This window comes from Caenorhabditis remanei, chromosome V (genome assembly GCF_010183535.1).
Source record: "Caenorhabditis remanei strain PX506 chromosome V, whole genome shotgun sequence".
NCBI classification, from domain to species: domain Eukaryota; kingdom Metazoa; phylum Nematoda; class Chromadorea; order Rhabditida; family Rhabditidae; genus Caenorhabditis; species Caenorhabditis remanei.
The window spans coordinates 3,099,643-3,124,226 of NC_071332.1; the positions used below are offsets into that span (position 1 = coordinate 3,099,643).

Below are 24,584 nucleotides of genomic sequence, written 5' to 3' on the forward strand. Positions count from 1 at the left end.
CGGAGGCAAACTTTCGGGCGGCATGGGAAGAATAGGAGGAGGGGAAAAAAGTGTCTTTGAACGGGGTGGCTGCCGCGCGGCACACGGCGTAATGGACACAAACAAAAGGCGAGAAAAAGTTGTGGCTGGAGCCGGAAGAGAAGCGTTCTTCTCTGATGATGAGCAAACACTTCGGTAGTAATTGAGAAGTGGTGGTTGGCAGGGAGAGGGAAAGTGCGCTCTATTGTGAAATGCCTTGTTTTTGCAGTATTTTCAGGTTTTTAGACGTCAAAATGGATGAAAAAAAGGTCCCATCTATCAGAAATGTAGAAAACGAAATTCTCTATCATATGAGCCTGAAAACGTGAATTTTGGTAGAAAAATAACATTTTTGATACAGAAAAGCCGATTTTCAGAAAATGTAGTATAATTTTTTCGGCAGAAAACAATTTCTTATACAAATTGCACATATTGCACTTGAGGATGCTCTGAAACTGTTACAACTTCGCACACATTGTCCTTCGGTTTCGGTAGAGCGCGGTTGTAAGAAACGTGCCGCGCTAATATAATTTTGTTAATTGCCCCTGGAAAACCCCTTAAAACATGATTTTAAAAAAAGAATTTTCTCATAAATATATTGGACCTATTCTGGGGTAGCAAAAAATAGTTTTTTGCTTATTTTTTGCTATTCAGAAAGAAGCAAAAAAAGCAAAAAACTCCTGGTTTGGAGGTATTTTTTGCTTGACCTTTTCTAGGCCAGCTCGCGGATTTCTAGGCCATGTGTAGATTTACGGGAGAATTTTTGGCGATTTTTTCAGCATTCATGTACTTTATCGCTACTTTTGAACTGAATTTGTAATTTTATTGATTTATTCCATACTTTGCAATCGTTAAATGATTTTTTTCCGAACTTTGCTGAAAAAATCCCAAAAAAAGCTCCCGTAAATCTACACCAAACACAGGTCTTGCAGCGAATGGCCTAGAAAACCGCGGGCTGGCCTCGAAAAGGTCAAGCAAAAAATACCTCCAAACCAGGAGTTTTTTGCTTTTTTTGCTTCTTTCTGAATAGCAAAAAATAAGCAAAAAACTATTTTTTGCTACCCCAGAATAGGTCCATATCTAAATTTATTTTTTTCTCTTATTTTTCACATTTTTTCTCCATTTTCAACGCCAAAATTCAGAATCCCTGACGACTACACCCTGAATAATGCAAGCGCGCTCCATTGCACACGCAAATTTTTCGCGGAAAATTGATATTTTTGAATTTTATTTTTGCGATTTTCAGTATTTTTCACTCAATTTTTTGGTTTTTTCAGACTTCTGGGCATGACGCTCAATAATCAATCACAAAATCTTATAAATTTCGCGAAAAACTGTGTGGAAAATGAGAAAATTGAGAGGTAATTCACAAAAATCCCGAAAAAAACAGAAAAAAAAATCAATTTCGAAATTCCAGAAGAGCAATCGAACACATTATCGACATTATCGACACGTTGTTAGGGGAAAATTTCATTTTCAGTGATGAGGAATTGGATGAAGAGGAGTTTTTGGGAAAATTGTTTGTGAAAAAATATTATTTCAAAAAAAAAATTTTTTTAATTCCAGAACAATTCTTCAATATATCACATACTCCTTGGATCTGATCATTGAAAAATATCGATTATCGATTGGTATTGATTGATTTTTTGGCTGAAAATCACTAAAAATTAAATTTTCAGACGAGATCTCTCATTTATTTCAAGAAGTTATCACTGCGATATGCGCTTATGGGGATGAAGAGTTGGCGAGGAGTTTTGATGTGGGTTAGCAGTGAAAATAGCAGTTTTAGACTGAAAATTGAGTGAAAAATGTGTTTTTTCGACCTGAAAACCGATAAAATCGCAGAAAAATTAGTCGAAAATGGTTTTTTTTGCAAAAATGAAAAAAAAAATTAATTTCAAAAATTGATTTCCTGTCGGAAACTTTTATTTTCGGCATGAAAAACCTCGAAATACGCGCCCGTATCCCCACAATTTGGGGCATGGGGGTTGATTTCCTGGGGGCGTAGAGGTTGATTTTTTTTTGCTAATTCGATTGCCCACAAAACACTTTTTTACTCAGTAGGAACCGAACCCCGGATGTTGTGTTTCACAATCATCCGTGTTATCCACTTCTCCAAGTGAACACGCTAATTATCGGATTTTATGGTTAATATAACTCCACGCGATTTTAATTTCTGAAAATTTAACTTTTAGGTACGTGAGCATGTATTCATTCACCTTTTTCTAGTGGATTCGTAAAAGCAGTATCCCGGCTCTGCTTTGAGCATAAATACGGGGCCAGAGCTGTTTTAAGGTAATCGCTACTTCTAAGGTGCTGAGCCAAGGGGCGGAGTCAGAGCAAGCTCCAGGGTGTCCCTGTTTTAAGGTAATCGCTACTTCTAAGGTGCTGAGCCAAGTGGCGGAGTCAGAGCAAGCTCCAGGGTGTCCCTGTTTTAAGGTAATCGCTACTTCTAAGGTGCTGAGCCAAGTGGCGGAGTCAGAGCAAGCTCCAGGGTGTCCCTGTTTTAAGGTAATCGCTACTTCTAAGGTGCTGAGCCAAGTGGCGGAGTCAGAGCAAGCTCTAGGGCGTTGCTGTTTTGAGGTAATCGCTACTTCTAAGGTGCTGAGCCAAGTGGCGGAGTCAGAGCAAGCTCCAGGGTGTCCCTGTTTTAAGGTAATCGCTACTTCTAAGGTGCTGAGCCAAGGGGCGGAGTCAGAGCAAGCTCCAGGGTGTCCCTGTTTTAAGGTAATCGCTACTTCTAAGGTGCTGAGCCAAGTGGCGGAGTCAGAGCAAGCTCCAGGGTGTCCCTGTTTTAAGGTAATCGCTACTTCTAAGGTGCTGAGCCAAGGGGCGGAGTCAGAGCAAGCTCTAGGGCGTTGCTGTTTTGAGGTAATCGCTACTTCTAAGGTGCTGAGCCAAGTGGCGGAGTCAGAGCAAGCTCCAGGGTGTCCCTGTTTTAAGGTAATCGCTACTTCTAAGGTGCTGAGCCAAGTGGCGGAGTCAGAGCAAGCTCCAGGGTGTCCCTGTTTTAAGGTAATCGCTACTTCTAAGGTGCTGAGCCAAGTGGCGGAGTCAGAGCAAGCTCCAGGGTGTCCCTGTTTTAAGGTAATCGCTACTTCTAAGGTGCTGAGCCAAGTGGCGGAGTCAGAGCAAGCTCTAGGGCGTTGCTGTTTTGAGGTAATCGCTACTTCTAAGGTGCTGAGCCAAGTGGCGGAGTCAGAGCAAGCTCCAGGGTGTCCCTGTTTTAAGGTAATCGCTACTTCTAAGGTGCTGAGCCAAGGGGCGGAGTCAGAGCAAGCTCCAGGGTGTCCCTGTTTTAAGGTAATCGCTACTTCTAAGGTGCTGAGCCAAGTGGCGGAGTCAGAGCAAGCTCCAGGGTGTCCCTGTTTTAAGGTAATCGCTACTTCTAAGGTGCTGAGCCAAGGGGCGGAGTCAGAGCAAGCTCTAGGGCGTTGCTGTTTTGAGGTAATCGCTACTTCTAAGGTGCTGAGCCAAGTGGCGGAGTCAGAGCAAGCTCCAGGGTGTCCCTGTTTTAAGGTAATCGCTACTTCTAAGGTGCTGAGCCAAGTGGCGGAGTCAGAGCAAGCTCTAGGGCGTTGCTGTTTTGAGGTAATCGCTACTTCTAAGGTGCTGAGCCAAGGGGCGGAGTCAGAGCAAGCTCCAGGGTGTCCCTGTTTTAAGGTAATCGCTACTTCTAAGGTGCTGAGCCAAGGGGCGGAGTCAGAGCAAGCTCCAGGGTGTCCCTGTTTTAAGGTAATCGCTACTTCTAAGGTGCTGAGCCAAGTGGCGGAGTCAGAGCAAGCTCCAGGGTGTCCCTGTTTTAAGGTAATCGCTACTTCTAAGGTGCTGAGCCAAGGGGCGGAGTCAGAGCAAGCTCTAGGGCGTTGCTGTTTTGAGGTAATCGCTACTTCTAAGGTGCTGAGCCAAGGGGCGGAGTCAGAGCAAGCTCCAGGGTGTCCCTGTTTTAAGGTAATCACTACTTCTAAGGTGCTGAGCCAAGGGGCGGAGTCAGAGCAAGCTCTAGGGCGTTGCTGTTTTGAGGTAATCGCTACTTCTAAGGTGCTGAGCCAAGGGGCGGAGTCAGAGCAAGCTCTAGGGCGTTGCTGTTTTGAGGTAATCGCTACTTCTAAGGTGCTGAGCCAAGGGGCGGAGTCAGAGCAAGCTCTAGGGCGTTGCTGTTTTGAGGTAATCGCTACTTCTAAGGTGCTGAGCCAAGTGGCGGAGTCAGAGCAAGCTCCAGGGTGTCCCTGTTTTAAGGTAATCGCTACTTCTAAGGTGCTGAGCCAAGGGGCGGAGTCAGAGCAAGCTCTAGGGCGTTGCTGTTTTGAGGTAATCGCTACTTCTAAGGTGCTGAGCCAAGTGGCGGAGTCAGAGCAAGCTCCAGGGTGTCCCTGTTTTAAGGTAATCGCTACTTCTAAGGCGCTGAGCCAAGGGGCGGAGTCAGAGCAAGCTCTAGGGCGTTGCTGTTTTGAGGTAATCGCTACTTCTAAGGTGCTGAGCCAAGTGGCGGAGTCAGAGCAAGCTCCAGGGTGTCCCTGTTTTAAGGTAATCGCTACTTCTAAGGTGCTGAGCCAAGTGGCGGAGTCAGAGCAAGCTCTAGGGCGTTGCTGTTTTGAGGTAATCGCTACTTCTAAGGTGCTGAGCCAAGGGGCGGAGTCAGAGCAAGCTCCAGGGTGTCCCTGTTTTAAGGTAATCGCTACTTCTAAGGTGCTGAGCCAAGGGGCGGAGTCAGAGCAAGCTCCAGGGTGTCCCTGTTTTAAGGTAATCGCTACTTCTAAGGTGCTGAGCCAAGTGGCGGAGTCAGAGCAAGCTCCAGGGTGTCCCTGTTTTAAGGTAATCGCTACTTCTAAGGTGCTGAGCCAAGGGGCGGAGTCAGAGCAAGCTCTAGGGCGTTGCTGTTTTGAGGTAATCGCTACTTCTAAGGTGCTGAGCCAAGGGGCGGAGTCAGAGCAAGCTCCAGGGTGTCCCTGTTTTAAGGTAATCACTACTTCTAAGGTGCTGAGCCAAGTGGCGGAGTCAGAGCAAGCTCCAGGGTGTCCCTGTTTTAAGGTAATCGCTACTTCTAAGGTGCTGAGCCAAGTGGCGGAGTCAGAGCAAGCTCTAGGGCGTTGCTGTTTTGAGGTAATCGCTACTTCTAAGGTGCTGAGCCAAGTGGCGGAGTCAGAGCAAGCTCCAGGGTGTCCCTGTTTTAAGGTAATCGCTACTTCTAAGGTGCTGAGCCAAGGGGCGGAGTCAGAGCAAGCTCCAGGGTGTCCCTGTTTTAAGGTAATCGCTACTTCTAAGGTGCTGAGCCAAGTGGCGGAGTCAGAGCAAGCTCCAGGGTGTCCCTGTTTTAAGGTAATCGCTACTTCTAAGGTGCTGAGCCAAGGGGCGGAGTCAGAGCAAGCTCTAGGGCGTTGCTGTTTTGAGGTAATCGCTACTTCTAAGGTGCTGAGCCAAGTGGCGGAGTCAGAGCAAGCTCCAGGGTGTCCCTGTTTTAAGGTAATCGCTACTTCTAAGGTGCTGAGCCAAGTGGCGGAGTCAGAGCAAGCTCTAGGGCGTTGCTGTTTTGAGGTAATCGCTACTTCTAAGGTGCTGAGCCAAGGGGCGGAGTCAGAGCAAGCTCCAGGGTGTCCCTGTTTTAAGGTAATCGCTACTTCTAAGGTGCTGAGCCAAGGGGCGGAGTCAGAGCAAGCTCCAGGGTGTCCCTGTTTTAAGGTAATCGCTACTTCTAAGGTGCTGAGCCAAGTGGCGGAGTCAGAGCAAGCTCCAGGGTGTCCCTGTTTTAAGGTAATCGCTACTTCTAAGGTGCTGAGCCAAGGGGCGGAGTCAGAGCAAGCTCTAGGGCGTTGCTGTTTTGAGGTAATCGCTACTTCTAAGGTGCTGAGCCAAGGGGCGGAGTCAGAGCAAGCTCCAGGGTGTCCCTGTTTTAAGGTAATCACTACTTCTAAGGTGCTGAGCCAAGGGGCGGAGTCAGAGCAAGCTCTAGGGCGTTGCTGTTTTGAGGTAATCGCTACTTCTAAGGTGCTGAGCCAAGGGGCGGAGTCAGAGCAAGCTCTAGGGCGTTGCTGTTTTGAGGTAATCGCTACTTCTAAGGTGCTGAGCCAAGGGGCGGAGTCAGAGCAAGCTCTAGGGCGTTGCTGTTTTGAGGTAATCGCTACTTCTAAGGTGCTGAGCCAAGTGGCGGAGTCAGAGCAAGCTCCAGGGTGTCCCTGTTTTAAGGTAATCGCTACTTCTAAGGCGCTGAGCCAAGGGGCGGAGTCAGAGCAAGCTCTAGGGCGTTGCTGTTTTGAGGTAATCGCTACTTCTAAGGTGCTGAGCCAAGTGGCGGAGTCAGAGCAAGCTCCAGGGTGTCCCTGTTTTAAGGTAATCGCTACTTCTAAGGTGCTGAGCCAAGGGGCGGAGTCAGAGCAAGCTCTAGGGCGTTGCTGTTTTGAGGTAATCGCTACTTCTAAGGTGCTGAGCCAAGTGGCGGAGTCAGAGCAAGCTCCAGGGTGTCCCTGTTTTAAGGTAATCGCTACTTCTAAGGCGCTGAGCCAAGGGGCGGAGTCAGAGCAAGCTCTAGGGCGTTGCTGTTTTGAGGTAATCGCTACTTCTAAGGTGCTGAGCCAAGTGGCGGAGTCAGAGCAAGCTCTAGGGCGTTGCTGTTTTGAGGTAATCGCTACTTCTAAGGTGCTGAGCCAAGGGGCGGAGTCAGAGCAAGCTCCAGGGTGTCCCTGTTTTAAGGTAATCGCTACTTCTAAGGTGCTGAGCCAAGGGGCGGAGTCAGAGCAAGCTCCAGGGTGTCCCTGTTTTAAGGTAATCGCTACTTCTAAGGTGCTGAGCCAAGTGGCGGAGTCAGAGCAAGCTCCAGGGTGTCCCTGTTTTAAGGTAATCGCTACTTCTAAGGTGCTGAGCCAAGGGGCGGAGTCAGAGCAAGCTCTAGGGCGTTGCTGTTTTGAGGTAATCGCTACTTCTAAGGTGCTGAGCCAAGGGGCGGAGTCAGAGCAAGCTCCAGGGTGTCCCTGTTTTAAGGTAATCACTACTTCTAAGGCGCTGAGCCAAGGGGCGGAGTCAGAGCAAGCTCTAGGGCGTTGCTGTTTTGAGGTAATCGCTACTTCTAAGGTGCTGAGCCAAGTGGCGGAGTCAGAGCAAGCTCCAGGGTGTCCCTGTTTTAAGGTAATCGCTACTTCTAAGGTGCTGAGCCAAGGGGCGGAGTCAGAGCAAGCTCTAGGGCGTTGCTGTTTTGAGGTAATCGCTACTTCTAAGGTGCTGAGCCAAGGGGCGGAGTCAGAGCAAGCTCCAGGGTGTCCCTGTTTTAAGGTAATCACTACTTCTAAGGTGCTGAGCCAAGGGGCGGAGTCAGAGCAAGCTCTAGGGCGTTGCTGTTTTGAGGTAATCGCTACTTCTAAGGTGCTGAGCCAAGGGGCGGAGTCAGAGCAAGCTCTAGGGCGTTGCTGTTTTGAGGTAATCGCTACTTCTAAGGTGCTGAGCCAAGGGGCGGAGTCAGAGCAAGCTCTAGGGCGTTGCTGTTTTGAGGTAATCGCTACTTCTAAGGTGCTGAGCCAAGTGGCGGAGTCAGAGCAAGCTCCAGGGTGTCCCTGTTTTAAGGTAATCGCTACTTCTAAGGTGCTGAGCCAAGGGGCGGAGTCAGAGCAAGCTCCAGGGTGTCCCTGTTTTAAGGTAATCGCTACTTCTAAGGTGCTGAGCCAAGGGGCGGAGTCAGAGCAAGCTCCAGGGTGTCCCTGTTTTAAGGTAATCGCTACTTCTAAGGTGCTGAGCCAAGTGGCGGAGTCAGAGCAAGCTCCAGGGTGTCCCTGTTTTAAGGTAATCGCTACTTCTAAGGTGCTGAGCCAAGGGGCGGAGTCAGAGCAAGCTCTAGGGCGTTGCTGTTTTGAAGTAATCGCTACTTCTAAGGTGCTGAGCCAAGTGGCGGAGTCAGAGCAAGCTCCAGGGTGTCCCTGTTTTAAGGTAATCGCTACTTCTAAGGTGCTGAGCCAAGTGGCGGAGTCAGAGCAAGCTCCAGGGTGTCCCTGTTTTAAGGTAATCGCTACTTCTAAGGTGCTGAGCCAAGTGGCGGAGTCAGAGCAAGCTCTAGGGCGTTGCTGTTTTGAGGTAATCGCTACTTCTAAGGTGCTGAGCCAAGTGGCGGAGTCAGAGCAAGCTCCAGGGTGTCCCTGTTTTAAGGTAATCGCTACTTCTAAGGTGCTGAGCCAAGGGGCGGAGTCAGAGCAAGCTCCAGGGTGTCCCTGTTTTAAGGTAATCGCTACTTCTAAGGTGCTGAGCCAAGTGGCGGAGTCAGAGCAAGCTCCAGGGTGTCCCTGTTTTAAGGTAATCGCTACTTCTAAGGTGCTGAGCCAAGGGGCGGAGTCAGAGCAAGCTCTAGGGCGTTGCTGTTTTGAGGTAATCGCTACTTCTAAGGTGCTGAGCCAAGTGGCGGAGTCAGAGCAAGCTCCAGGGTGTCCCTGTTTTAAGGTAATCGCTACTTCTAAGGTGCTGAGCCAAGTGGCGGAGTCAGAGCAAGCTCTAGGGCGTTGCTGTTTTGAGGTAATCGCTACTTCTAAGGTGCTGAGCCAAGGGGCGGAGTCAGAGCAAGCTCCAGGGTGTCCCTGTTTTAAGGTAATCGCTACTTCTAAGGTGCTGAGCCAAGGGGCGGAGTCAGAGCAAGCTCCAGGGTGTCCCTGTTTTAAGGTAATCGCTACTTCTAAGGTGCTGAGCCAAGTGGCGGAGTCAGAGCAAGCTCCAGGGTGTCCCTGTTTTAAGGTAATCGCTACTTCTAAGGTGCTGAGCCAAGGGGCGGAGTCAGAGCAAGCTCTAGGGCGTTGCTGTTTTGAGGTAATCGCTACTTCTAAGGTGCTGAGCCAAGGGGCGGAGTCAGAGCAAGCTCCAGGGTGTCCCTGTTTTAAGGTAATCACTACTTCTAAGGTGCTGAGCCAAGGGGCGGAGTCAGAGCAAGCTCTAGGGCGTTGCTGTTTTGAGGTAATCGCTACTTCTAAGGTGCTGAGCCAAGGGGCGGAGTCAGAGCAAGCTCCAGGGTGTCCCTGTTTTAAGGTAATCACTACTTCTAAGGTGCTGAGCCAAGGGGCGGAGTCAGAGCAAGCTCTAGGGCGTTGCTGTTTTGAGGTAATCACTACTTCCAAGGTGCAGAGCCTAGGGGCAGAGTCAGAGCAAGCTCTAGGGCGTTGCTGTTTTAGAGAGCATACATAGGTGCTCCAAATCATGTAGTATAGGTCGGAGTTTTTAGGAGTTTTGGGGGCAAGGTGGAATTAGGTCGGGAAAAAGTGGAGGAAAAAAGTTTCAATTACATTTTTCACTTTATATTCCTCTTTATCAGATTGAGGACCAAAAAAAGGTTAGTAGATGGAAACATTTCAATTTCTGCAGCTCGTAAAAAATTTTGATTTTTCCCCTACAGGATTTTCGGCCATGTATGAAAGCATGCTTCAGGGCGTCCATACACTGTATAATTAAACACAGTCTCCTCCATACATGTTCAGATTTCTTGTGGCTTTTTAAGGAAAATTTGGGGAGGGTAGTGAATCTACTAGTGATGAGTCGGGAAAAAGCGGAGGAAAATTTTTTTCGTAAAATTGTTGTCAAAATTTCAGTGGTAGGTTGGAAAACAGACTTTTTCACAATTTGGTAGCTCGTAAAAAATTAATACTTCCCTCAAGAAGGAATTCTGAGCACGTAAGGTGTTCCTCCCGGCGCTAAGGAAGTTGGGAAAAAAAGTTTTCATAGAAATTCAGAAAAAGTTGACAAACATATTAATAACCGTTTTTGTCAATTCTTTTACGGGTTTCTAAGAAACCTAAGCCTAAGAGAGTGGTGTAAAGTGGTCCCCCACAAGAATCACACAGGTTATGTAAACTTTGTTCACCATTCAGCGCACTGATTCTAAATCCTCGAAGAAATGTTTTTTTACTCCCAAAATTTCATCCTATGTGTGCCCAGTAATAGAAATCTATGTGAACACCAATTTTTATTGCTGACAGAAAAAATATTCACAGTTCATAAGGAAATAAAATCAAATTCAAGTGGATAGATCGTTCAATAATTTGCCTTCAGTGACTTTCTTTGCACAAATTCTTCTGCCGATTGCCGGAGGGGTCCTTAAAACTGCTCCGCAGACATTCCACGTCGGCGAAAACAATAAAATGAAATTTGGAAAACCGAATTATTTAAATATTCGAAGGTCAAAAAACACGCGAAAAAAAGAATGGTGAAAAATCCCGAGGTCACACGCATTAAAAATTCAACCCCCATGCCCCATCTTGTGGGGATACAAGCATCCCCTCGAAATTGCGGTTATTTTTGATTTGAAAAACCATAAAATCGCAGAAAAATTGGTCGAAAATCGTTATTTTACGCAAAAAATGAAAAATTCAACAAAAAAAAATTAATTTCCAAAATTGATTACCCAGCAAAATGAACTATTTTCTGCATGAAAAACCTTGAAATTTCGGTACTTTTAAACTGGAAAATCGAGTTTTTTCACTTAAAAATGATAAAATTCCAGAAAAAATGGTCTAAGTATATCCTTTTAGCCCCAAAATACACGATAAAAGGTTTTCGGAGCCTAAAAATCAAGAAAAAGCTGAAAAATTCATAAAAAATTGATTTTTTGTTGTGAAAAACGATTTTTTTTTCATAAAATTGAAAAACAGCTGTAACATGTGATAAAAATTCAATTTCTGGTGGTTTTTGACAGAAAAAAAGAGTTTTTCGACACCAAAACCCATAAAATTGCTCAAAAAACCAATTTTCTACTTGGAAAATATGCAAAAATAGGAACATTTGGATTTCAAGACGTTTTTTTACCCATAAAACTTGAAAAATGCTCAAAAACTTTGTTCCTTAACCTTATTTTCTTATAAAAATCCACAAAAATATGTTTTTGCCCCGAAAATCAGGAATTTTTTATCAAAAATACGCGAAAAACAAGTTTTTAGACTTAAAAATACCAAAAATAAGTGGAAAATCACGATTTTCCGTCAAAAAATGTCCTAAAAATTGTCGAAAAATCAAAAAAATTTCAGATAATTCTGAAACTGCTGCTCTCCGCCTCCTCAAAACTAGAAGGCGATGAACACGAGACGATCCTTCAGAATCTTCTCCACGTCGTCAATTTCTGTGATTTCGATTCAGAATCCTCGACGTCGATTCCGATTCTGATTCCACTGAAGACAGTGATGAGACTCGAGACGAACTACGACGGCTTCTTCAAACTTCATCTGAGTCTGAATATTCTGACGTCGTTGTTCGAAGATGACTTCATGGAGGATTCAGAAGTTCTTCTGGAGTACTGGACGCCTTCTAAATCGTTTCTGAATGAGGAAAGAGCACCGGAAGAGGCGTGGATTGTGGAGATTTGTCTGAAAGTTTGGATGAAATGTCTGAAAATGAGAAGGAAGAGAGATTCGGTGGTAGAGCTGGCCGGATTTATTGGGGAGATTTTCTCAACGTTTTATGCGGTTGCTGAGTTTAAAGACGAGGTTATGCAAGTGTTGGAACAGGTTTTTCAGGTAAAAATTGAGGAAAAATGGGGGTTTTCAGGTAAAAATATAGGAAAAATGGGATTTTTCAAGAAAAAAAATATTATTTTTCTTGGAAAAAACGAGAAAAATGCGATTTTTCATGAAAAAAACTTGTCATTTTCACTGAAAACTGAAAATTATCTTTAGAAATCATGCAGAAAATCAGTTTTGGAATGGATTTTTTAGCGTTTTCTTGGATTTTCGTCATTTTTCGACCGAAAATTTACGATGTTTAGAAGAAATTCATGCTATAAATCTTTGAGATTGTTTTTGACTGTGTTAAATGGAAAAAATTCGAAAATTTTCAATTTCAGCATGAAAAGAAGTCTATAACGCGAGATTTTTGATTCTCAAAATGCTAAAAATGCTTATTTTCGTAAAATCCTTTCAAAAAGAGATAATTTTTTAAAATGTTTATAAATTGCTTACAACGCAATGTTATGAGCTGAAAAATATACAGAAATGTAGAAATGTAGAAATGTTCCAGCCAAATCAATGAAAATCTCATGAAAATCAGCGAAATCTCCAGATTTTGCAGCTTTTTCTGGGTTAAAACCCCCTATTTTCAAATAAAAACCGGAAAAAAATGTTTCGTTGCGGAAAATAATCCAGTTTTCTTCATTTTCTGTTATTTCCTACACGAAAATCCTGAGTTCTCGATGAATGTTTTGGTTAAAATCAATGTTTTTGCACAAAAATCACTGAAAATCGCTGGAAATATCATTGAAATTAGAATTTTTGACATTTTCTGTCACAAAAAATCATATTTTTGGTTTTCAACTACCTTCTCCTACGATTCTCGGCACAATTCTTACAACTGCGCTCCACCGAAACGCTCTTGACAAATGTCTCTTTTTCTCTGAGTCTCTCAATTTCGCACATTATTTTCTTCGGTTTCGGTAGAGCGCGGTTGTAAGAATTGTGCCGAGCTAATAGAAAATATGGATAATCCAAAATACACCGATTCTCTTGAAAATTTTCTGATTTTCAGCTTTTCACAGCATTTTTAAGCTAGAAACTCCAATTTTCATCCGAAAATGATACATTTTTCGTTTTTTTTAATGGGTTATTCGCCGAACCGGTTTGCAAGCATGTAATATCCGCACAGGGATGCGAGGCGTAAGGTCCGCAACGAAAAGTTTTGAAATTACCGGTTCAGTCGCGATGCGTGTGCGTCGCGTTTTTCATTGAAATATACAACAAACACACGCTAAACTTGAACTTGACACTCAGCCAAGTCAGTTTTTGGCACCGTGCCAACCGCTGAGCGACGGAGGACCTTGCGTTTTGCACCCCTGTGATATCCTATTTTATCGAAATTTTACCCATCTTTTTCTTCCAGGAAATCCGTGCGTTCATCCACGAAAACGAGCAAATTCTGTCAATTCACAAAGATCTTCGAGAGAATCTTCTGGAATGGTTGAATATCTATCTGGAATTGATTGATGACACCACTGATGAATTCGGACTACTCAACACGTTCTCCACGTTTCTCGTTGATCTGACATCGAATCAAGAAGTCCATGAGATACCGATGAAATTGTGTTTGGCGCCGAGTGAATTGTGTGTGGTGAGTTTGGAAAATATCGGTGAAAATCTCATGAAAATTACCGAATTATCAAGATTTTTAGACTAAAAATACGATTTTTCAGCGATTTTTGAGTGAAAAATGCGCATTTTCGCATAAAAATACAGTTTTTTTCTATCGAAAATCATGAATTTTCGATGGAATTTTTCACAATTATCAGTCATTTTTCATCCTAAATCATGAGTTTTCAAAATGAATTTTCATTAAAATTATAGATTTTATTCAGAAAAAGTAGCTAAAAATCGCAGAAAATTTATCAGAAACTTCCGAATTCTGCCAAAATTTTTTCGAAAAATCGGAAAATTACTGAAAAAATTATGTTTTTTTTTTCAAAATCGCTCAAAATTTCACCAGAAAAAAGTATTTTTTAGCTGAAATTTCAGCTGAAAATCTAATTTTTCAATAAAAGAGACGAATTTTGACGGAGAATTGCGAGAATAAAAGTGCCATAAAAATCTACATTTTCCTTCAGAAAATTCTGGTTTTCACTCTATTTTTCCATTTAAACCAAAGTTTTCACTATAATTTTTCTGAAAATCTCATTTTTTGAAAACAAAATTCTGCAAAAAAGAGGCATTTAGCTGAAAAATTGAAATTTTTGCTCCATAATCGCTTAAAATCTCACAAAAATCACCTTATTTGCAACATTTTTCAGGCTGAAAATCTCATTTTTCATGGAAAAAAAAATCGATTTTTGACCAAATTTCACTAATTTCCCATCAAATTTCCCCCATTTAAAACAAAATTCTGCAAAAATGAGATATTATGCTGAAAAATTAGAATTTTCGTCCCAAAATCGCTTAAAATCTTACAAAAATCACTTTATTTGTGACATTTTTCAGCCGAAAATCTCATTTTTCAATGAAAAAATCGATTTCCAGACCCGAATCAAGCTCTCCCTGGAAACCATCCGTACCGACTGCCTCCCCAACTACCTGGACCTCCTCGCCTCTCTCTTCAAGCTCTCCCGAATCCAAAAACCGGAAAATTTCCAATGGTTCATCCAGGACGTTCAAAAATTCAATTCCATCGAAAACCCGCAATTCCCACGTCTTCTCGGCGCGATTTTGAGTGTCCAACACCCGATTTGTCAATCATTTTGCAAACAATTCGCACCGTCCGTCGATCAAATGTGGCATAGGCTGAAAAACGATTCGAGTGAATCGACAAGGTGTACTGTAACCTCGATAGCGATTTGCCTCGGAAATTGCTCGTTTTTACAAAGTAACGATGAGAAGTTGAAGCAGATTATCCCGTTTTTGTTGATACCTTGTCTCGGAGACTTTCGGGAGAGAGTTGGTACGAAATGGGATGGATTCAGAATCTCCGGAGCTCAAAGAAACGAATCGATTCTGGATTTACAGCGATTCGCGTCGGTATTGGAGACGAACGACTCGGAGGAATGGAGAATACGCGCGGCGCAATGCGCTCTGCAAATCGATAAAAAGACTGGAAAATACTTGAATCTAGTGGTTGATATGAGTCTCTCGGTGATAGCAAAAGCTGAAAATGCTAAAAATGTGACCCAATGCCTCCCTGCGATCACCCATTTCTTGTCTGAAAATCCGCAATTTATTGGAGAATTCTTGACGGTTTTGGTGACGAAGCTAGGAAAAGGAGATATATGCAAAGCGATACGGAAAATTATAGAGAATGCCAAAGATGCGAAAGGAAATCTGAAAATTGATGAGCAAGCTCTCGCCGTTTCACTCAATGAGCTCACAAAACGAAACGAAGAGAGAAGTTTCAGTGCTGAAAAGGAAATGCTGAAAATGTGTAGAGCGATGCTGTTGAATGTGGATTCGAGACGACGATTGACGCCGGCGTTCACACCGGTTATCGAGGCGATTCACTTGGCGTTTGGAGAGGAGGAGACCGCCGATTGCTATTTGTGGGTGAAAAGAAGACGTGCGGATTCTGAATTTCAGACAGAAAACTGTGTAACTCGATCCTAACAAGAATATGAAAACGGATTCAGAATAATCGTGTTTTCAACTCTTTCACGAAGAAAATTGGGATTTCTGAAACGCTGATATCACGAGGCTTCTGAATCACTTTTCAAATGTTAGCTAGCGTGAAAATGATCCGAGATACAATTAGTTGTGTAACTCGCTTCATTTTGATGCTATTCTAAATCTGAAGATAGATTCAGAATCCTCGTTATCACAGCTCTGTTTTCATGAAAAATTCTAAAAATTTTATTTCTGGAACCGGGACGACGTTGGGATTCTAAATATGTTTTCAGATTTTCTGAAAAATCAAAATAAACCGAGTTACACCACTTTCAGACAAAAAGTCGTGTAACTCGCTTCATTTTCATCCTAGCAAGAATCTGAAAACAGATTCGGAATCCTCGTGATCACATCACTCTTTTTATGGAAAATTCTGCTTCTGAAACCCTGAAGACGTGAGGATTCTGAATCGATTCATTTGATGGCCGCGGACTAGAAAACTTTTTTCTAGCTTCTGTTGATTGGTTATCTTTATGATATAAAGACTTTATCCAATAAGCAAAAGCTGGAAGATTTTTTTTCTAGTCCGCGGCCGCTGACGTGCGTTAGTTCGTCTTCACGCGATTCTGAATCCTCCTACGTCTTCAAGATTCCATATTAGCCCAGTTCTTACAACTGCGCTCCACCGAAATGCCCCTGAAAAATGTATCTTTTTTCTCTGAGTCTCTCAATTTCGCACACAATTTTCTTCGGTTTCGGTAGAGCGCGGTTGTAAAAAGCGTGTCGTGCGAATAGATTCCAATAAGACTTGATAATTTTCAGCCGCGTGTGGGAGCTCGTCACCTGTAAGAGCTCGATGACTGTCGAGCGGAAACAACTGATCTACATCAAACTCATCATCCAAGGATTCCTCGAATCCAACTCCACGTCTTCTATTCAAAAATTCACTCATAACGTGCTCACGGCAAAGCTTCCAGATGACGTTAAAGCGATCGTGTGCTCCGCCCTTTTCGCTCACGCTTGCTTCATGGATACACTGGAAATCTGGAATCTCACTATCTCATTTACACGTCAATTAGCTTCAAATCTCGTCAAGAATCTGGTGGACGCGACGGAAGACGAGCTATTTCAAGCGTTGTTACGTCGATACGCCACGATTTTTACGCGCGCTTTCCTTCATCGATTGTTTTTGGAGTGCTCCGCCGAGCAGCTCGATGAGCTCAAAATCCGCGAGTTGGCGCAATTTTTTGTGACCCAAATCGCGATTTTTTTCAAATTTTCAAACTTGAACGCGGCGATCTCGACGATCCGCCCGTCTCTCTTCTACTACTCGATAATTTCGGGTGCCCGTGGGATCCACGCGGAGCACGTGTGCTCCGTCATCGACTTTATCTATCAGGAGCTGACGGCGACCACGCCCACTTCGATCCCCAAAAATCCGAGCGATATGAAAGTGATTTTGAGTCAACGAAAATCGCTGTGCACCGAGTTGTTTCCGAAAATTGTGCAATTTTTGCAGTTTGAAGAGGGGGAGGAGGAGCGAAACGAGATCTTTTGGAAGTTCTGCAAAGAGCAGTGTGACTTCAACGAGGAGAATCTGAATGCCGTCACGGCGACGTTCCGAAAACAAGTTTTCGAGAATTTGCTGCTCGTTGCACCTCATGTACTTTGTGACATTCAGGAGGACTCCAGAATCCCACTGCAACTTCAGAAGACGTACGAGATTATGAAGAAGGGGGAGAGCTTCACGATTGCGACGGCGATGGATACGAGGAATGAGGGAATTGAGATTATATTCACATTCCGGAGCTATTTCACAGTGGACGCGTATTTTATGATGAGAGACTCGGCGGCTGCCAGTTTTAGTGTGGTACTTCAGAATCTGAAAACCAGTTTCCTTGACGCGCACTGGTGGGCGATTCTGATGACGTTGCGGCAGAGTCCGCCTGAGTTGGAATCCACGAGACAGTCTTGGTTCACGTTCATCGAGGAGATTAGTTTGGAGACGTTGTTATCTCATCTATGGAGACTTATCACGGATATCTCGAGGGTTTGGAATAATACGGCGATTATTGAGAGAGTGTGGAGTCGGTTGGGCAATGCTAGGTAAAGATTTTGAGACCGATTCGCTTCAAAATCAAAAGTTTTGGGTGGAGAAAAACAGTATAATGTGTAGATCTCGACAAATATCGCTGTGAAAGAACATTATAATGTAACTAGTCTTGATTAAAGGTGGAAAATGTCTGGAAAACGGCAAAATAAAGAATACTTGCAAACTGGGCCGCCGCATAACTCGCTTCAAATTCAATATTATGAGCTGAAAAATATACCAAAGTGTAGATCTCAGCAAATTCTATGTATATGACTTATTCCGGTCCTGATGTCAGATCACTGATGTGTCACGAGACCATTTTTTGTGTTTTTGTCAAAAAAGTTGTTCTAGGTCAGACCAGCAAACTGGCATCAGGACCGGAATAAGTCATATGCATAGAATTCGATGAGATCTACATTTTCGTATATTTTTCAGCTCATAATATTGAGTTTGGAGAGAGTTATGCGGCGAGCAAGATTGTAAGTATCATTTTGCGTTCCAGATATTTTTTACTTTTAATCAAGACTACTTACATTATAATGTTCTTTCAAAGCGAATATTTGTCGAGATCTACATTTTATTGTTATTTTTTGCTGCACAGAACTCTAATTTTCAAGCGAGTTGCAGATTTCTTACTGTAGACTTCCTATAATTTTAAAATCTTTTAGTGGGAACATGACGAAACTGTTCTGGGTGGTGCCTGTCGAGGTGGAGAGGAACTTTTTGAATATATCGATTTCGAGATCGAGACAAGTGGATGATGTGCTCGAGTTTATTGGCCAATTTGAAAGATATCCGTCGTTGCAATTTATTGATAATTTGGCGAGCAAGATTGAGAGAAACAAAGTGGGAAAGGAGGAGATGACGAAATTGGTATAGGATTGTGGGAATGGGGGAAAGGGACTGAAATTTCAGATTTTGATTTAGAAAAGTCTGAAAAGATTCTGTTAGCTTCAAAGAGGATTACGGTGACTGTATAGTGTAGAAAAATATGAACTATGATAATACTCAAAAACACCGAAAAATTTCAATGTCTCAAATTTTTCCGCCAGAAAATCTTGAACTTTCTAAGTGGCCAATAAACTGACCGATGTTTTTCTGTTGGATTTCTAGGCCATCGGTCTTGAGGCGAAAGTTCTTCGGCCTTGTCAGTTTCACTTTAATTAAATTGTTTTCAATAGTTTTCAATGATGTTAGTCTATCGATATTGATAAACCAATCGCTTTGAAGAAAATTGAAAAGAGTTGAAGTGGGACTGACAAGTGGAAGAACTTTTGCCTCAAGACCGGTGGCCTAGAAGTCCAACAGAAAAACATCGGTCAGTTTATTGACCACTTAGAAAGTTCAAGATTTTCTGGCGGAAAAATTTGAGACATTGAAATTTTTCGGTGTTTTTGAGTATTATCATAGAAATGTTCATATTTTCAACATGTAGTTGTCAAGGTCCGAGCCGGGTTTCAAAAAATGACCCTTTTGTCGAAAATTTTTCAATTTTTCATCGAAAATGTGACCATTTATGATGATTTTTCAGACTTTCTTCTAGTTTTAAATAATAGTCGAAAATTTGACTTTTTCGCGAAAAAATTTGAAATTTTAACTTTGGCGCCAATCTGCCCGGGCCTTGACAACTATGCAGATTACCGTAATCCTCCGATTTCGAAATCCAAAAAAAACTATCTTTCCCTATTCCAGATCGGCGCTCTCACTGGAATCCTGCCAATGTGTCAATCGCGAAAACAACGAAACCAACTGATCTCTCTTCTCCAAAAGATCCCAATCACCTTCTCCGTCGCCGCCGATCACGACTTCGTCCGATGGGATCCCTCGTTCAAATTCTTCTCCGAACCGAGACAGCTGACTCAGGCGGTTCTAGAGGAATGCGCTGAAATTCTGGAGAATATGGTGGGAACGCCCAAGTTGGAATATGCGGATAGAACGATGTGTGATGCGTACAAATTCTTTAATTCGAGTCTAGCATCCGAAGAGTGAGACTGAAAATTTTATTTTAAAAAACTTAAAATCGAAAAAAAAATTTCAGCATGAAACTCACTATAGATGGGCTGAAAAATATGTATGCAATAATGTGTTCGAAAAAGCCGGAACCTGTAATGATTGAACAAAAAACGATTGATGAGCTCACCACGTCTGGAAATTCGCGAAATGAGTCGTTCGCTCGTTGGCTTACTGTACTCATTATAAAATGTGCTGAAATGGCTGAAAATACGGCTTTAGGGAGCTTGGTACCAATTGCTCATTGTAATGATACTCGGTTTTTGGCGAAGATGGCGATGAGATTCATTCTGACTGTGATTCAGATGGAGAGGGGATCCGTCACGCAATGGGTACGGTAGTTAGGCATTTTTAGACGAAAATGAAGGAATCTGTTCCAAAATGTGTAGAAAATATGCCGATATACGTATTTTCATGAAAATTTTCAGATTTTCAGCTTCTCGCGGCATTTTGAAGCTGAAAAGTTCGATTTTCAGTCGAAAATGATACAAAAATGATCCAAAAACCCGATGAAATTCTCAGAAAACTTCCGATCTTTAACTGAAAAATTGGATTTCAAAATAAATTTTTTTAAACACTAATTTTGAGGCTTTCTCCAAAAAAAAACACCATTTTTGAGACTGAAAATCTCTGCAAAAAGCTGAAAAATCTAGTAAATCCACCTGAAATTTTTCCACCAGTTTTTCAGCAAAATAGGTATAATTTTTGAGAAAAATTCTAATTTTCACCAGTTTTAAACTGGAAAATTGGAATTTTCTTTTGAAAAATTTGTTTTTAAGTGAGATTTCGCGATAATTTTGGGAAATTCGATTGTTTCAGAATAAAACTGCTAAAAATCGATCTATTTTGCTGGAAAACAGGAATCACCAAAAAATGTATCATTTTCGGCTGAAAATTGAACTGTACAACTTCAAAATGCCATAAAAAACTGAAACTGTATAAAAAATTCCCGAAAATCGGTGTTTTTCGCTGAAAAAATCCTGAATTTTGAGTCATTGAAAAAATCCTGAATTTTGAGTTCAGTTTTAAAGACGTATTTTTCGGTTTTTGTAATTAAAAATCATAAAATTAGCATGCCCAAAATCTCTTTTTCAATTAATTTTAAAACAAAAAATGCAGTTAAAAAAAAATAATTTTCCCCCCGGATTTCCAGATTCTGACAACATTCGAGGACGCTCTAACCTGTGCCCTCAAACGACGTCTCACTCATTCCGATCGCGGCGCGTCCACATTCATTTTCTACGTATTCGACTTTCTCTACATCTACTCGAATTCAGAAGACGTCCGACGTCACAAAGAGATGCGAGAGAAAGTAGTGGAATTCTGGAAGTGTATGATGTCATGGACACGAAAAGACTCGCACGGACACGATCAACCGTTGATTGTGACGGTTGCCGAGTCGTTTGGAATGGAGAAACGATGCATTCTGTGGCTGGAAGTGTTCATGGAGATGAAGAGGATGGAGCAGCACAAGAAACAGAGCCAACAGCTTCAAGAATCGTCGTCAGGGATTCAGAAGATGACGTCTGGAGCGATGTCAACGACAATGGAGAGCTCCTACTATTTCACACTGATGAATTTATACGCACGAATACACGAGTTGAATGGTGTCAAGGGGGCGTACGCTATGCTGAGCAAGACGCAAATCGATCATGTTTATGGGAAGATTTGTGTGAAGGAGGCGTTCGGAGAGATGCATTCCGCGGCGTCGTTTGGAAAAATGACGGGAAAAGGACGAGCGTTTAGTGTGGGTATTCAATTTGGTTGAAAATTGACTTGGAGTAGATTTACGTGGCACTAGGAGCCTTGTGTGGATTTACGGAGAGTTAGGGACGATTTACAGAAGAGTGGGGTAGATTTACGGGGTGCTAATGTAAATTTACGGGCGGCTAGATACGGTTTACAGAAGAGTGGGGTCGATTTACGGGGGAATCGGGGGTAGATTTACGGTGAATCGGGGGTAGATTTACGTGGCACTAGGAGCCTTGTGTGGATTTACGGAGAGTTAGGGACGATTTACAGAAGAGTGGGGTAGATTCGCGGGGTGCTAATGTAAATTTACGAGCAGCTAGATACGATTTACAGAAGAGTGGGGTCGATTTACGGGGCGCTAATGTAGATTTACGAGAAAGTTTGGGTAGATTTACAGGCGTCTAAGGACGATTTACAGAAGAGTGGGGTAGATTTACGGGGTGCTAATGTAGATTTACGGGAGACTAGCAGTTTAGTGTTTTTAGGAGGAACTTTCGTGTGGATTTACGATCAGGCTGATCGGATCAGCTAAGGACGATTTACAAAAGAGTGTAGAAGAAAATGAGAGAATCGCAGTCTGGGGTAGATTTACGAAGATGTTCGGGTGGATTTACGGGAAGACAAGATCTCGGGTCTATTAGCTCGGCACAGTTCTTACAACTGCGCTCCCCCGAAATGCCCATGAAAAATGTCTCTTTTTCTCTGAATCTCTCAATTTCGTACACAATTTTCTTCAGTTTCGGTAGAGCGCGGTTGTAAGAAGAGTGAGGTCACATTTCAGCTTTCTGAGTATATAAAAATCGTATTCAATTGTTACAGGCCACGGAAACCATCAAGAAAATGATTGATGAGCAAAATGCACTTGACTATGCACCAATTGAGAAGAAGGAGCAAGATGAGTACATCAAATCGCTGAAAACGTTGACACAATGGACATCGAACGATAATGATGTAAGCTATTTGAGATTACTGTAGCTACAGTACTCCAATTCGTTTTCAGATCGCCCCATCGCCTCAAGTCTTCTCGAAAACTATCGAAACACGATCCGCTGAGTCTGTAATTTTGACAATGATCAAAACCGAGGAACCGCCTGAAATTATTGATGAAATGATTCAAAAAGCTAAGGAAAAGATTGTGGATCGACTATCGGAATTCGCGATCGGCGGATCGTGTAGCTATGAGACGTCGACTCCATTCATTATTGAACTTCAGAAGTTGGATGAGATAAGCGAGCTGAAAAATGCGAGAAAGGAGGATTTGTTGGGATTCGACTCGAAGTTTTGGAAGAATTTGAATAAAGTGAGCAAGAATCAGAGGATTGTGAAGAAAATGAGATTTCTGAAAAGCGCAAAAGTTGCTGAAATCAAAAACGAACTTTTTTTTCAAAATAAAAGTCTTATAACTCACCATTCCAAAGCGAATATGACGAGATTCAGAATCCCACCGTATTTTCAGCTTCAAAATGGAGGCGTGAGAATTCTGAATCAGATGGTTCAGAAATCTTGCTTAATGAGAAGATGGCCGTGGACTAGAAAACTCTCTGCCAGAGATTGCTGATCGGCCTAACAGACCTACAGTAATCCCTGGCTGGGAGTTTTCTATTCCACGGCCGCTGAGTTACGTCGCATGCTTACAATTGAAAATTAAAGGTTTTGATCGAAATTTTTCTCATTTTTCTAGAAAAAAACCTTTTTACAGGAAAATAGGGGGTTTTTTAGTCCGGAAATTCAGAAATTTGTTTCCCGAGAGGCACGCTAGCTCTAAATTTTTCAAAATAAAAAACGAGTTACCAGACGTTTGAATCATGTGTGTTTTCCTGTGGCCGTGGACTAGAAAACTCTCTGTTAGAGATTGCTGTAAAAGGCCTACAGTAATCCCCGGCCGCTGAGTTAGGTTACATCATTTAAATTGAATTCTCGTGTTTTCAGCTTTTTGGACACGCCTATCACGAAAAAAGGGTTTTCCGAAAAGCTGAGACCACGAGGATTCTGAATCACTCTTCAAATTTTGGCTAGCGTGAAAATGGTCCGAGATACAAATAGTTGTGTAACTTGCTTCATTTTGATTCTATTCAAAATCTGAAGCTAGATTCAGAATCCTCGTGATTCCAGCTCTCTTTTCATAGCATATTCGGCTTCTACAACCGTGAAGACGTTGCGATTCTGAATATGTTTTCAGATTTTGACTGCCATCAAAAAGAACAGAGTTACACGATTGATTTTCAGACAAAAAGCCGTGTAACTCGCTTCATTTTGATGCTATTCAAAGTCTGAAGCTAGATTCAGAATCCTCGTGTTTCCAGCTCTCTTTTCATGAAAAATTCGATTCTGAATCGATTTCAAAATTTTGATTTTCAAGAAACTGGCATCCGTTTGACGGCCGCGGACTAGAAAACTCTCTGTTAGAGATTGCTGGTTGATAACAACCTACAGTAATCCCTATCAGAAACTTTTCTATTCCACGGCCGCTAAGTGACGTCGCGATTTCAAATTTCCAAATTTTGCTTTAATTTCAGCGCACAAACGACGGTGAGCAATCGATGACAATTCTCGAACCGATTCTCCGTGTCCGCCGCTCGATGCTCGATATCCGAAGTCAAACGATGAGCGAGAAAGAGAAGGATACAATCAGATCTCGAATCGTCGACTCGCATCTTCAAAGTGCTCGAATCGCTCGGCTCACCGGATGTCTCGAAAGAGCACAACTCTCAATCATTAATGCGAAAAAAGTGTTACCATTTGAGAATAAAATCGTGCTGGAAGAGGCGAAACTCCGCCTACAAACATCGGATGAGCTCAATGGAATGAGTCTATTGGATAGTATCATTGCGAAGAATTTCGCTGAAATTCAGACGACCTATAGTCACACTCAACAGTCGACGAATCTTGATATTCAAAAGTCGGCGAAGCTGAAAATCGATTTATTTCCAGAAGAGACGAAAAAGTTGTTCTCATCAGTTCAAATGCTCCGTATCTCTCATATGATCAAATCGGGGAATACTGTAGGCTTCGAGAAGTTATTCGATGAAACGAAACAGCTCATCGAACTGTTCGCCGGCTCGAATGCCATGTACGAAGCCGTCTGGTTTATGGACTATTTGTCGAATTATAATGAGCGGAGCAAGCCGGTGCTCTCACTGCTCACAGCGTATGGAAAAGTGGCTCAGCATGAGAAGAATGTGGTGCTGCAGGCGAGAGCGGTGGAGAGAATGACTTCGTTGTGGTTGGCGAATGCGAAGAAAGTGGTGAGAAAACCCTGAAAAGGCGAAACAGACAAAAATTTCCAGATTTTTCAAAAAAAAATTTCAGAAAAATTGTCCAAAATCTTCTGAATTTCCGAATTTTTAAAATCTGAAAAAGTTTTTTTCTGAAAATTTCGTTTTCAAAAAAATATATTTAAATAAAATTTTAGCGTCGAAAAGCTGTCAAAATGCAATATTTCAGTTTTTTTTTTTCATTTTTGACGAAAAAAGACGAAAATTTTCCAGATTTTTGGGTTTTTTCTCAGAAAAAATTGTCCAAAGTCTTTCGAATTACGAAAAAAAATTTGTAAATTTTGAAGGTCCGGAATCAAAATTTTCAAATTTTTTGCTATTTTTCATTGCAAATGAACATTTTTGATGATTTTTCAAAAAAAAAAGGCTTTTTCGCGAGAAAAAAAAAATTGAATTTCGAATTTCGGCGCCAATTATCCG

The 24,584-nt window shown here is 42.4% G+C and overlaps 1 protein-coding gene across 1 annotated transcript; it reads left to right on the top strand.

Annotated features, from left to right (window-relative positions):
* Nucleotides 1-1,305: 1,305 nt before the first annotated feature.
* Nucleotides 1,306-24,149, top strand: GCK72_016997 (uncharacterized protein; the record flags this gene model as incomplete). The annotated part of the gene is made up of 16 exons (XM_053731815.1): nt 1,306-1,379; nt 1,436-1,537; nt 1,585-1,649; nt 1,698-1,777; nt 2,386-9,009; nt 10,998-11,483; nt 12,838-13,065; nt 13,965-14,974; nt 15,858-17,141; nt 17,796-18,000; nt 18,820-19,112; nt 19,166-19,469; nt 20,291-20,884; nt 21,709-21,840; nt 21,890-22,189; nt 23,406-24,149. The coding sequence occupies 16 exons, from the start codon at nt 1,306-1,308 to the stop codon at nt 24,147-24,149; spliced, it is 12,525 nt and encodes a 4,174-aa protein (XP_053580728.1).
* Between the last annotated feature and the right edge of the window lie 435 nt (nt 24,150-24,584).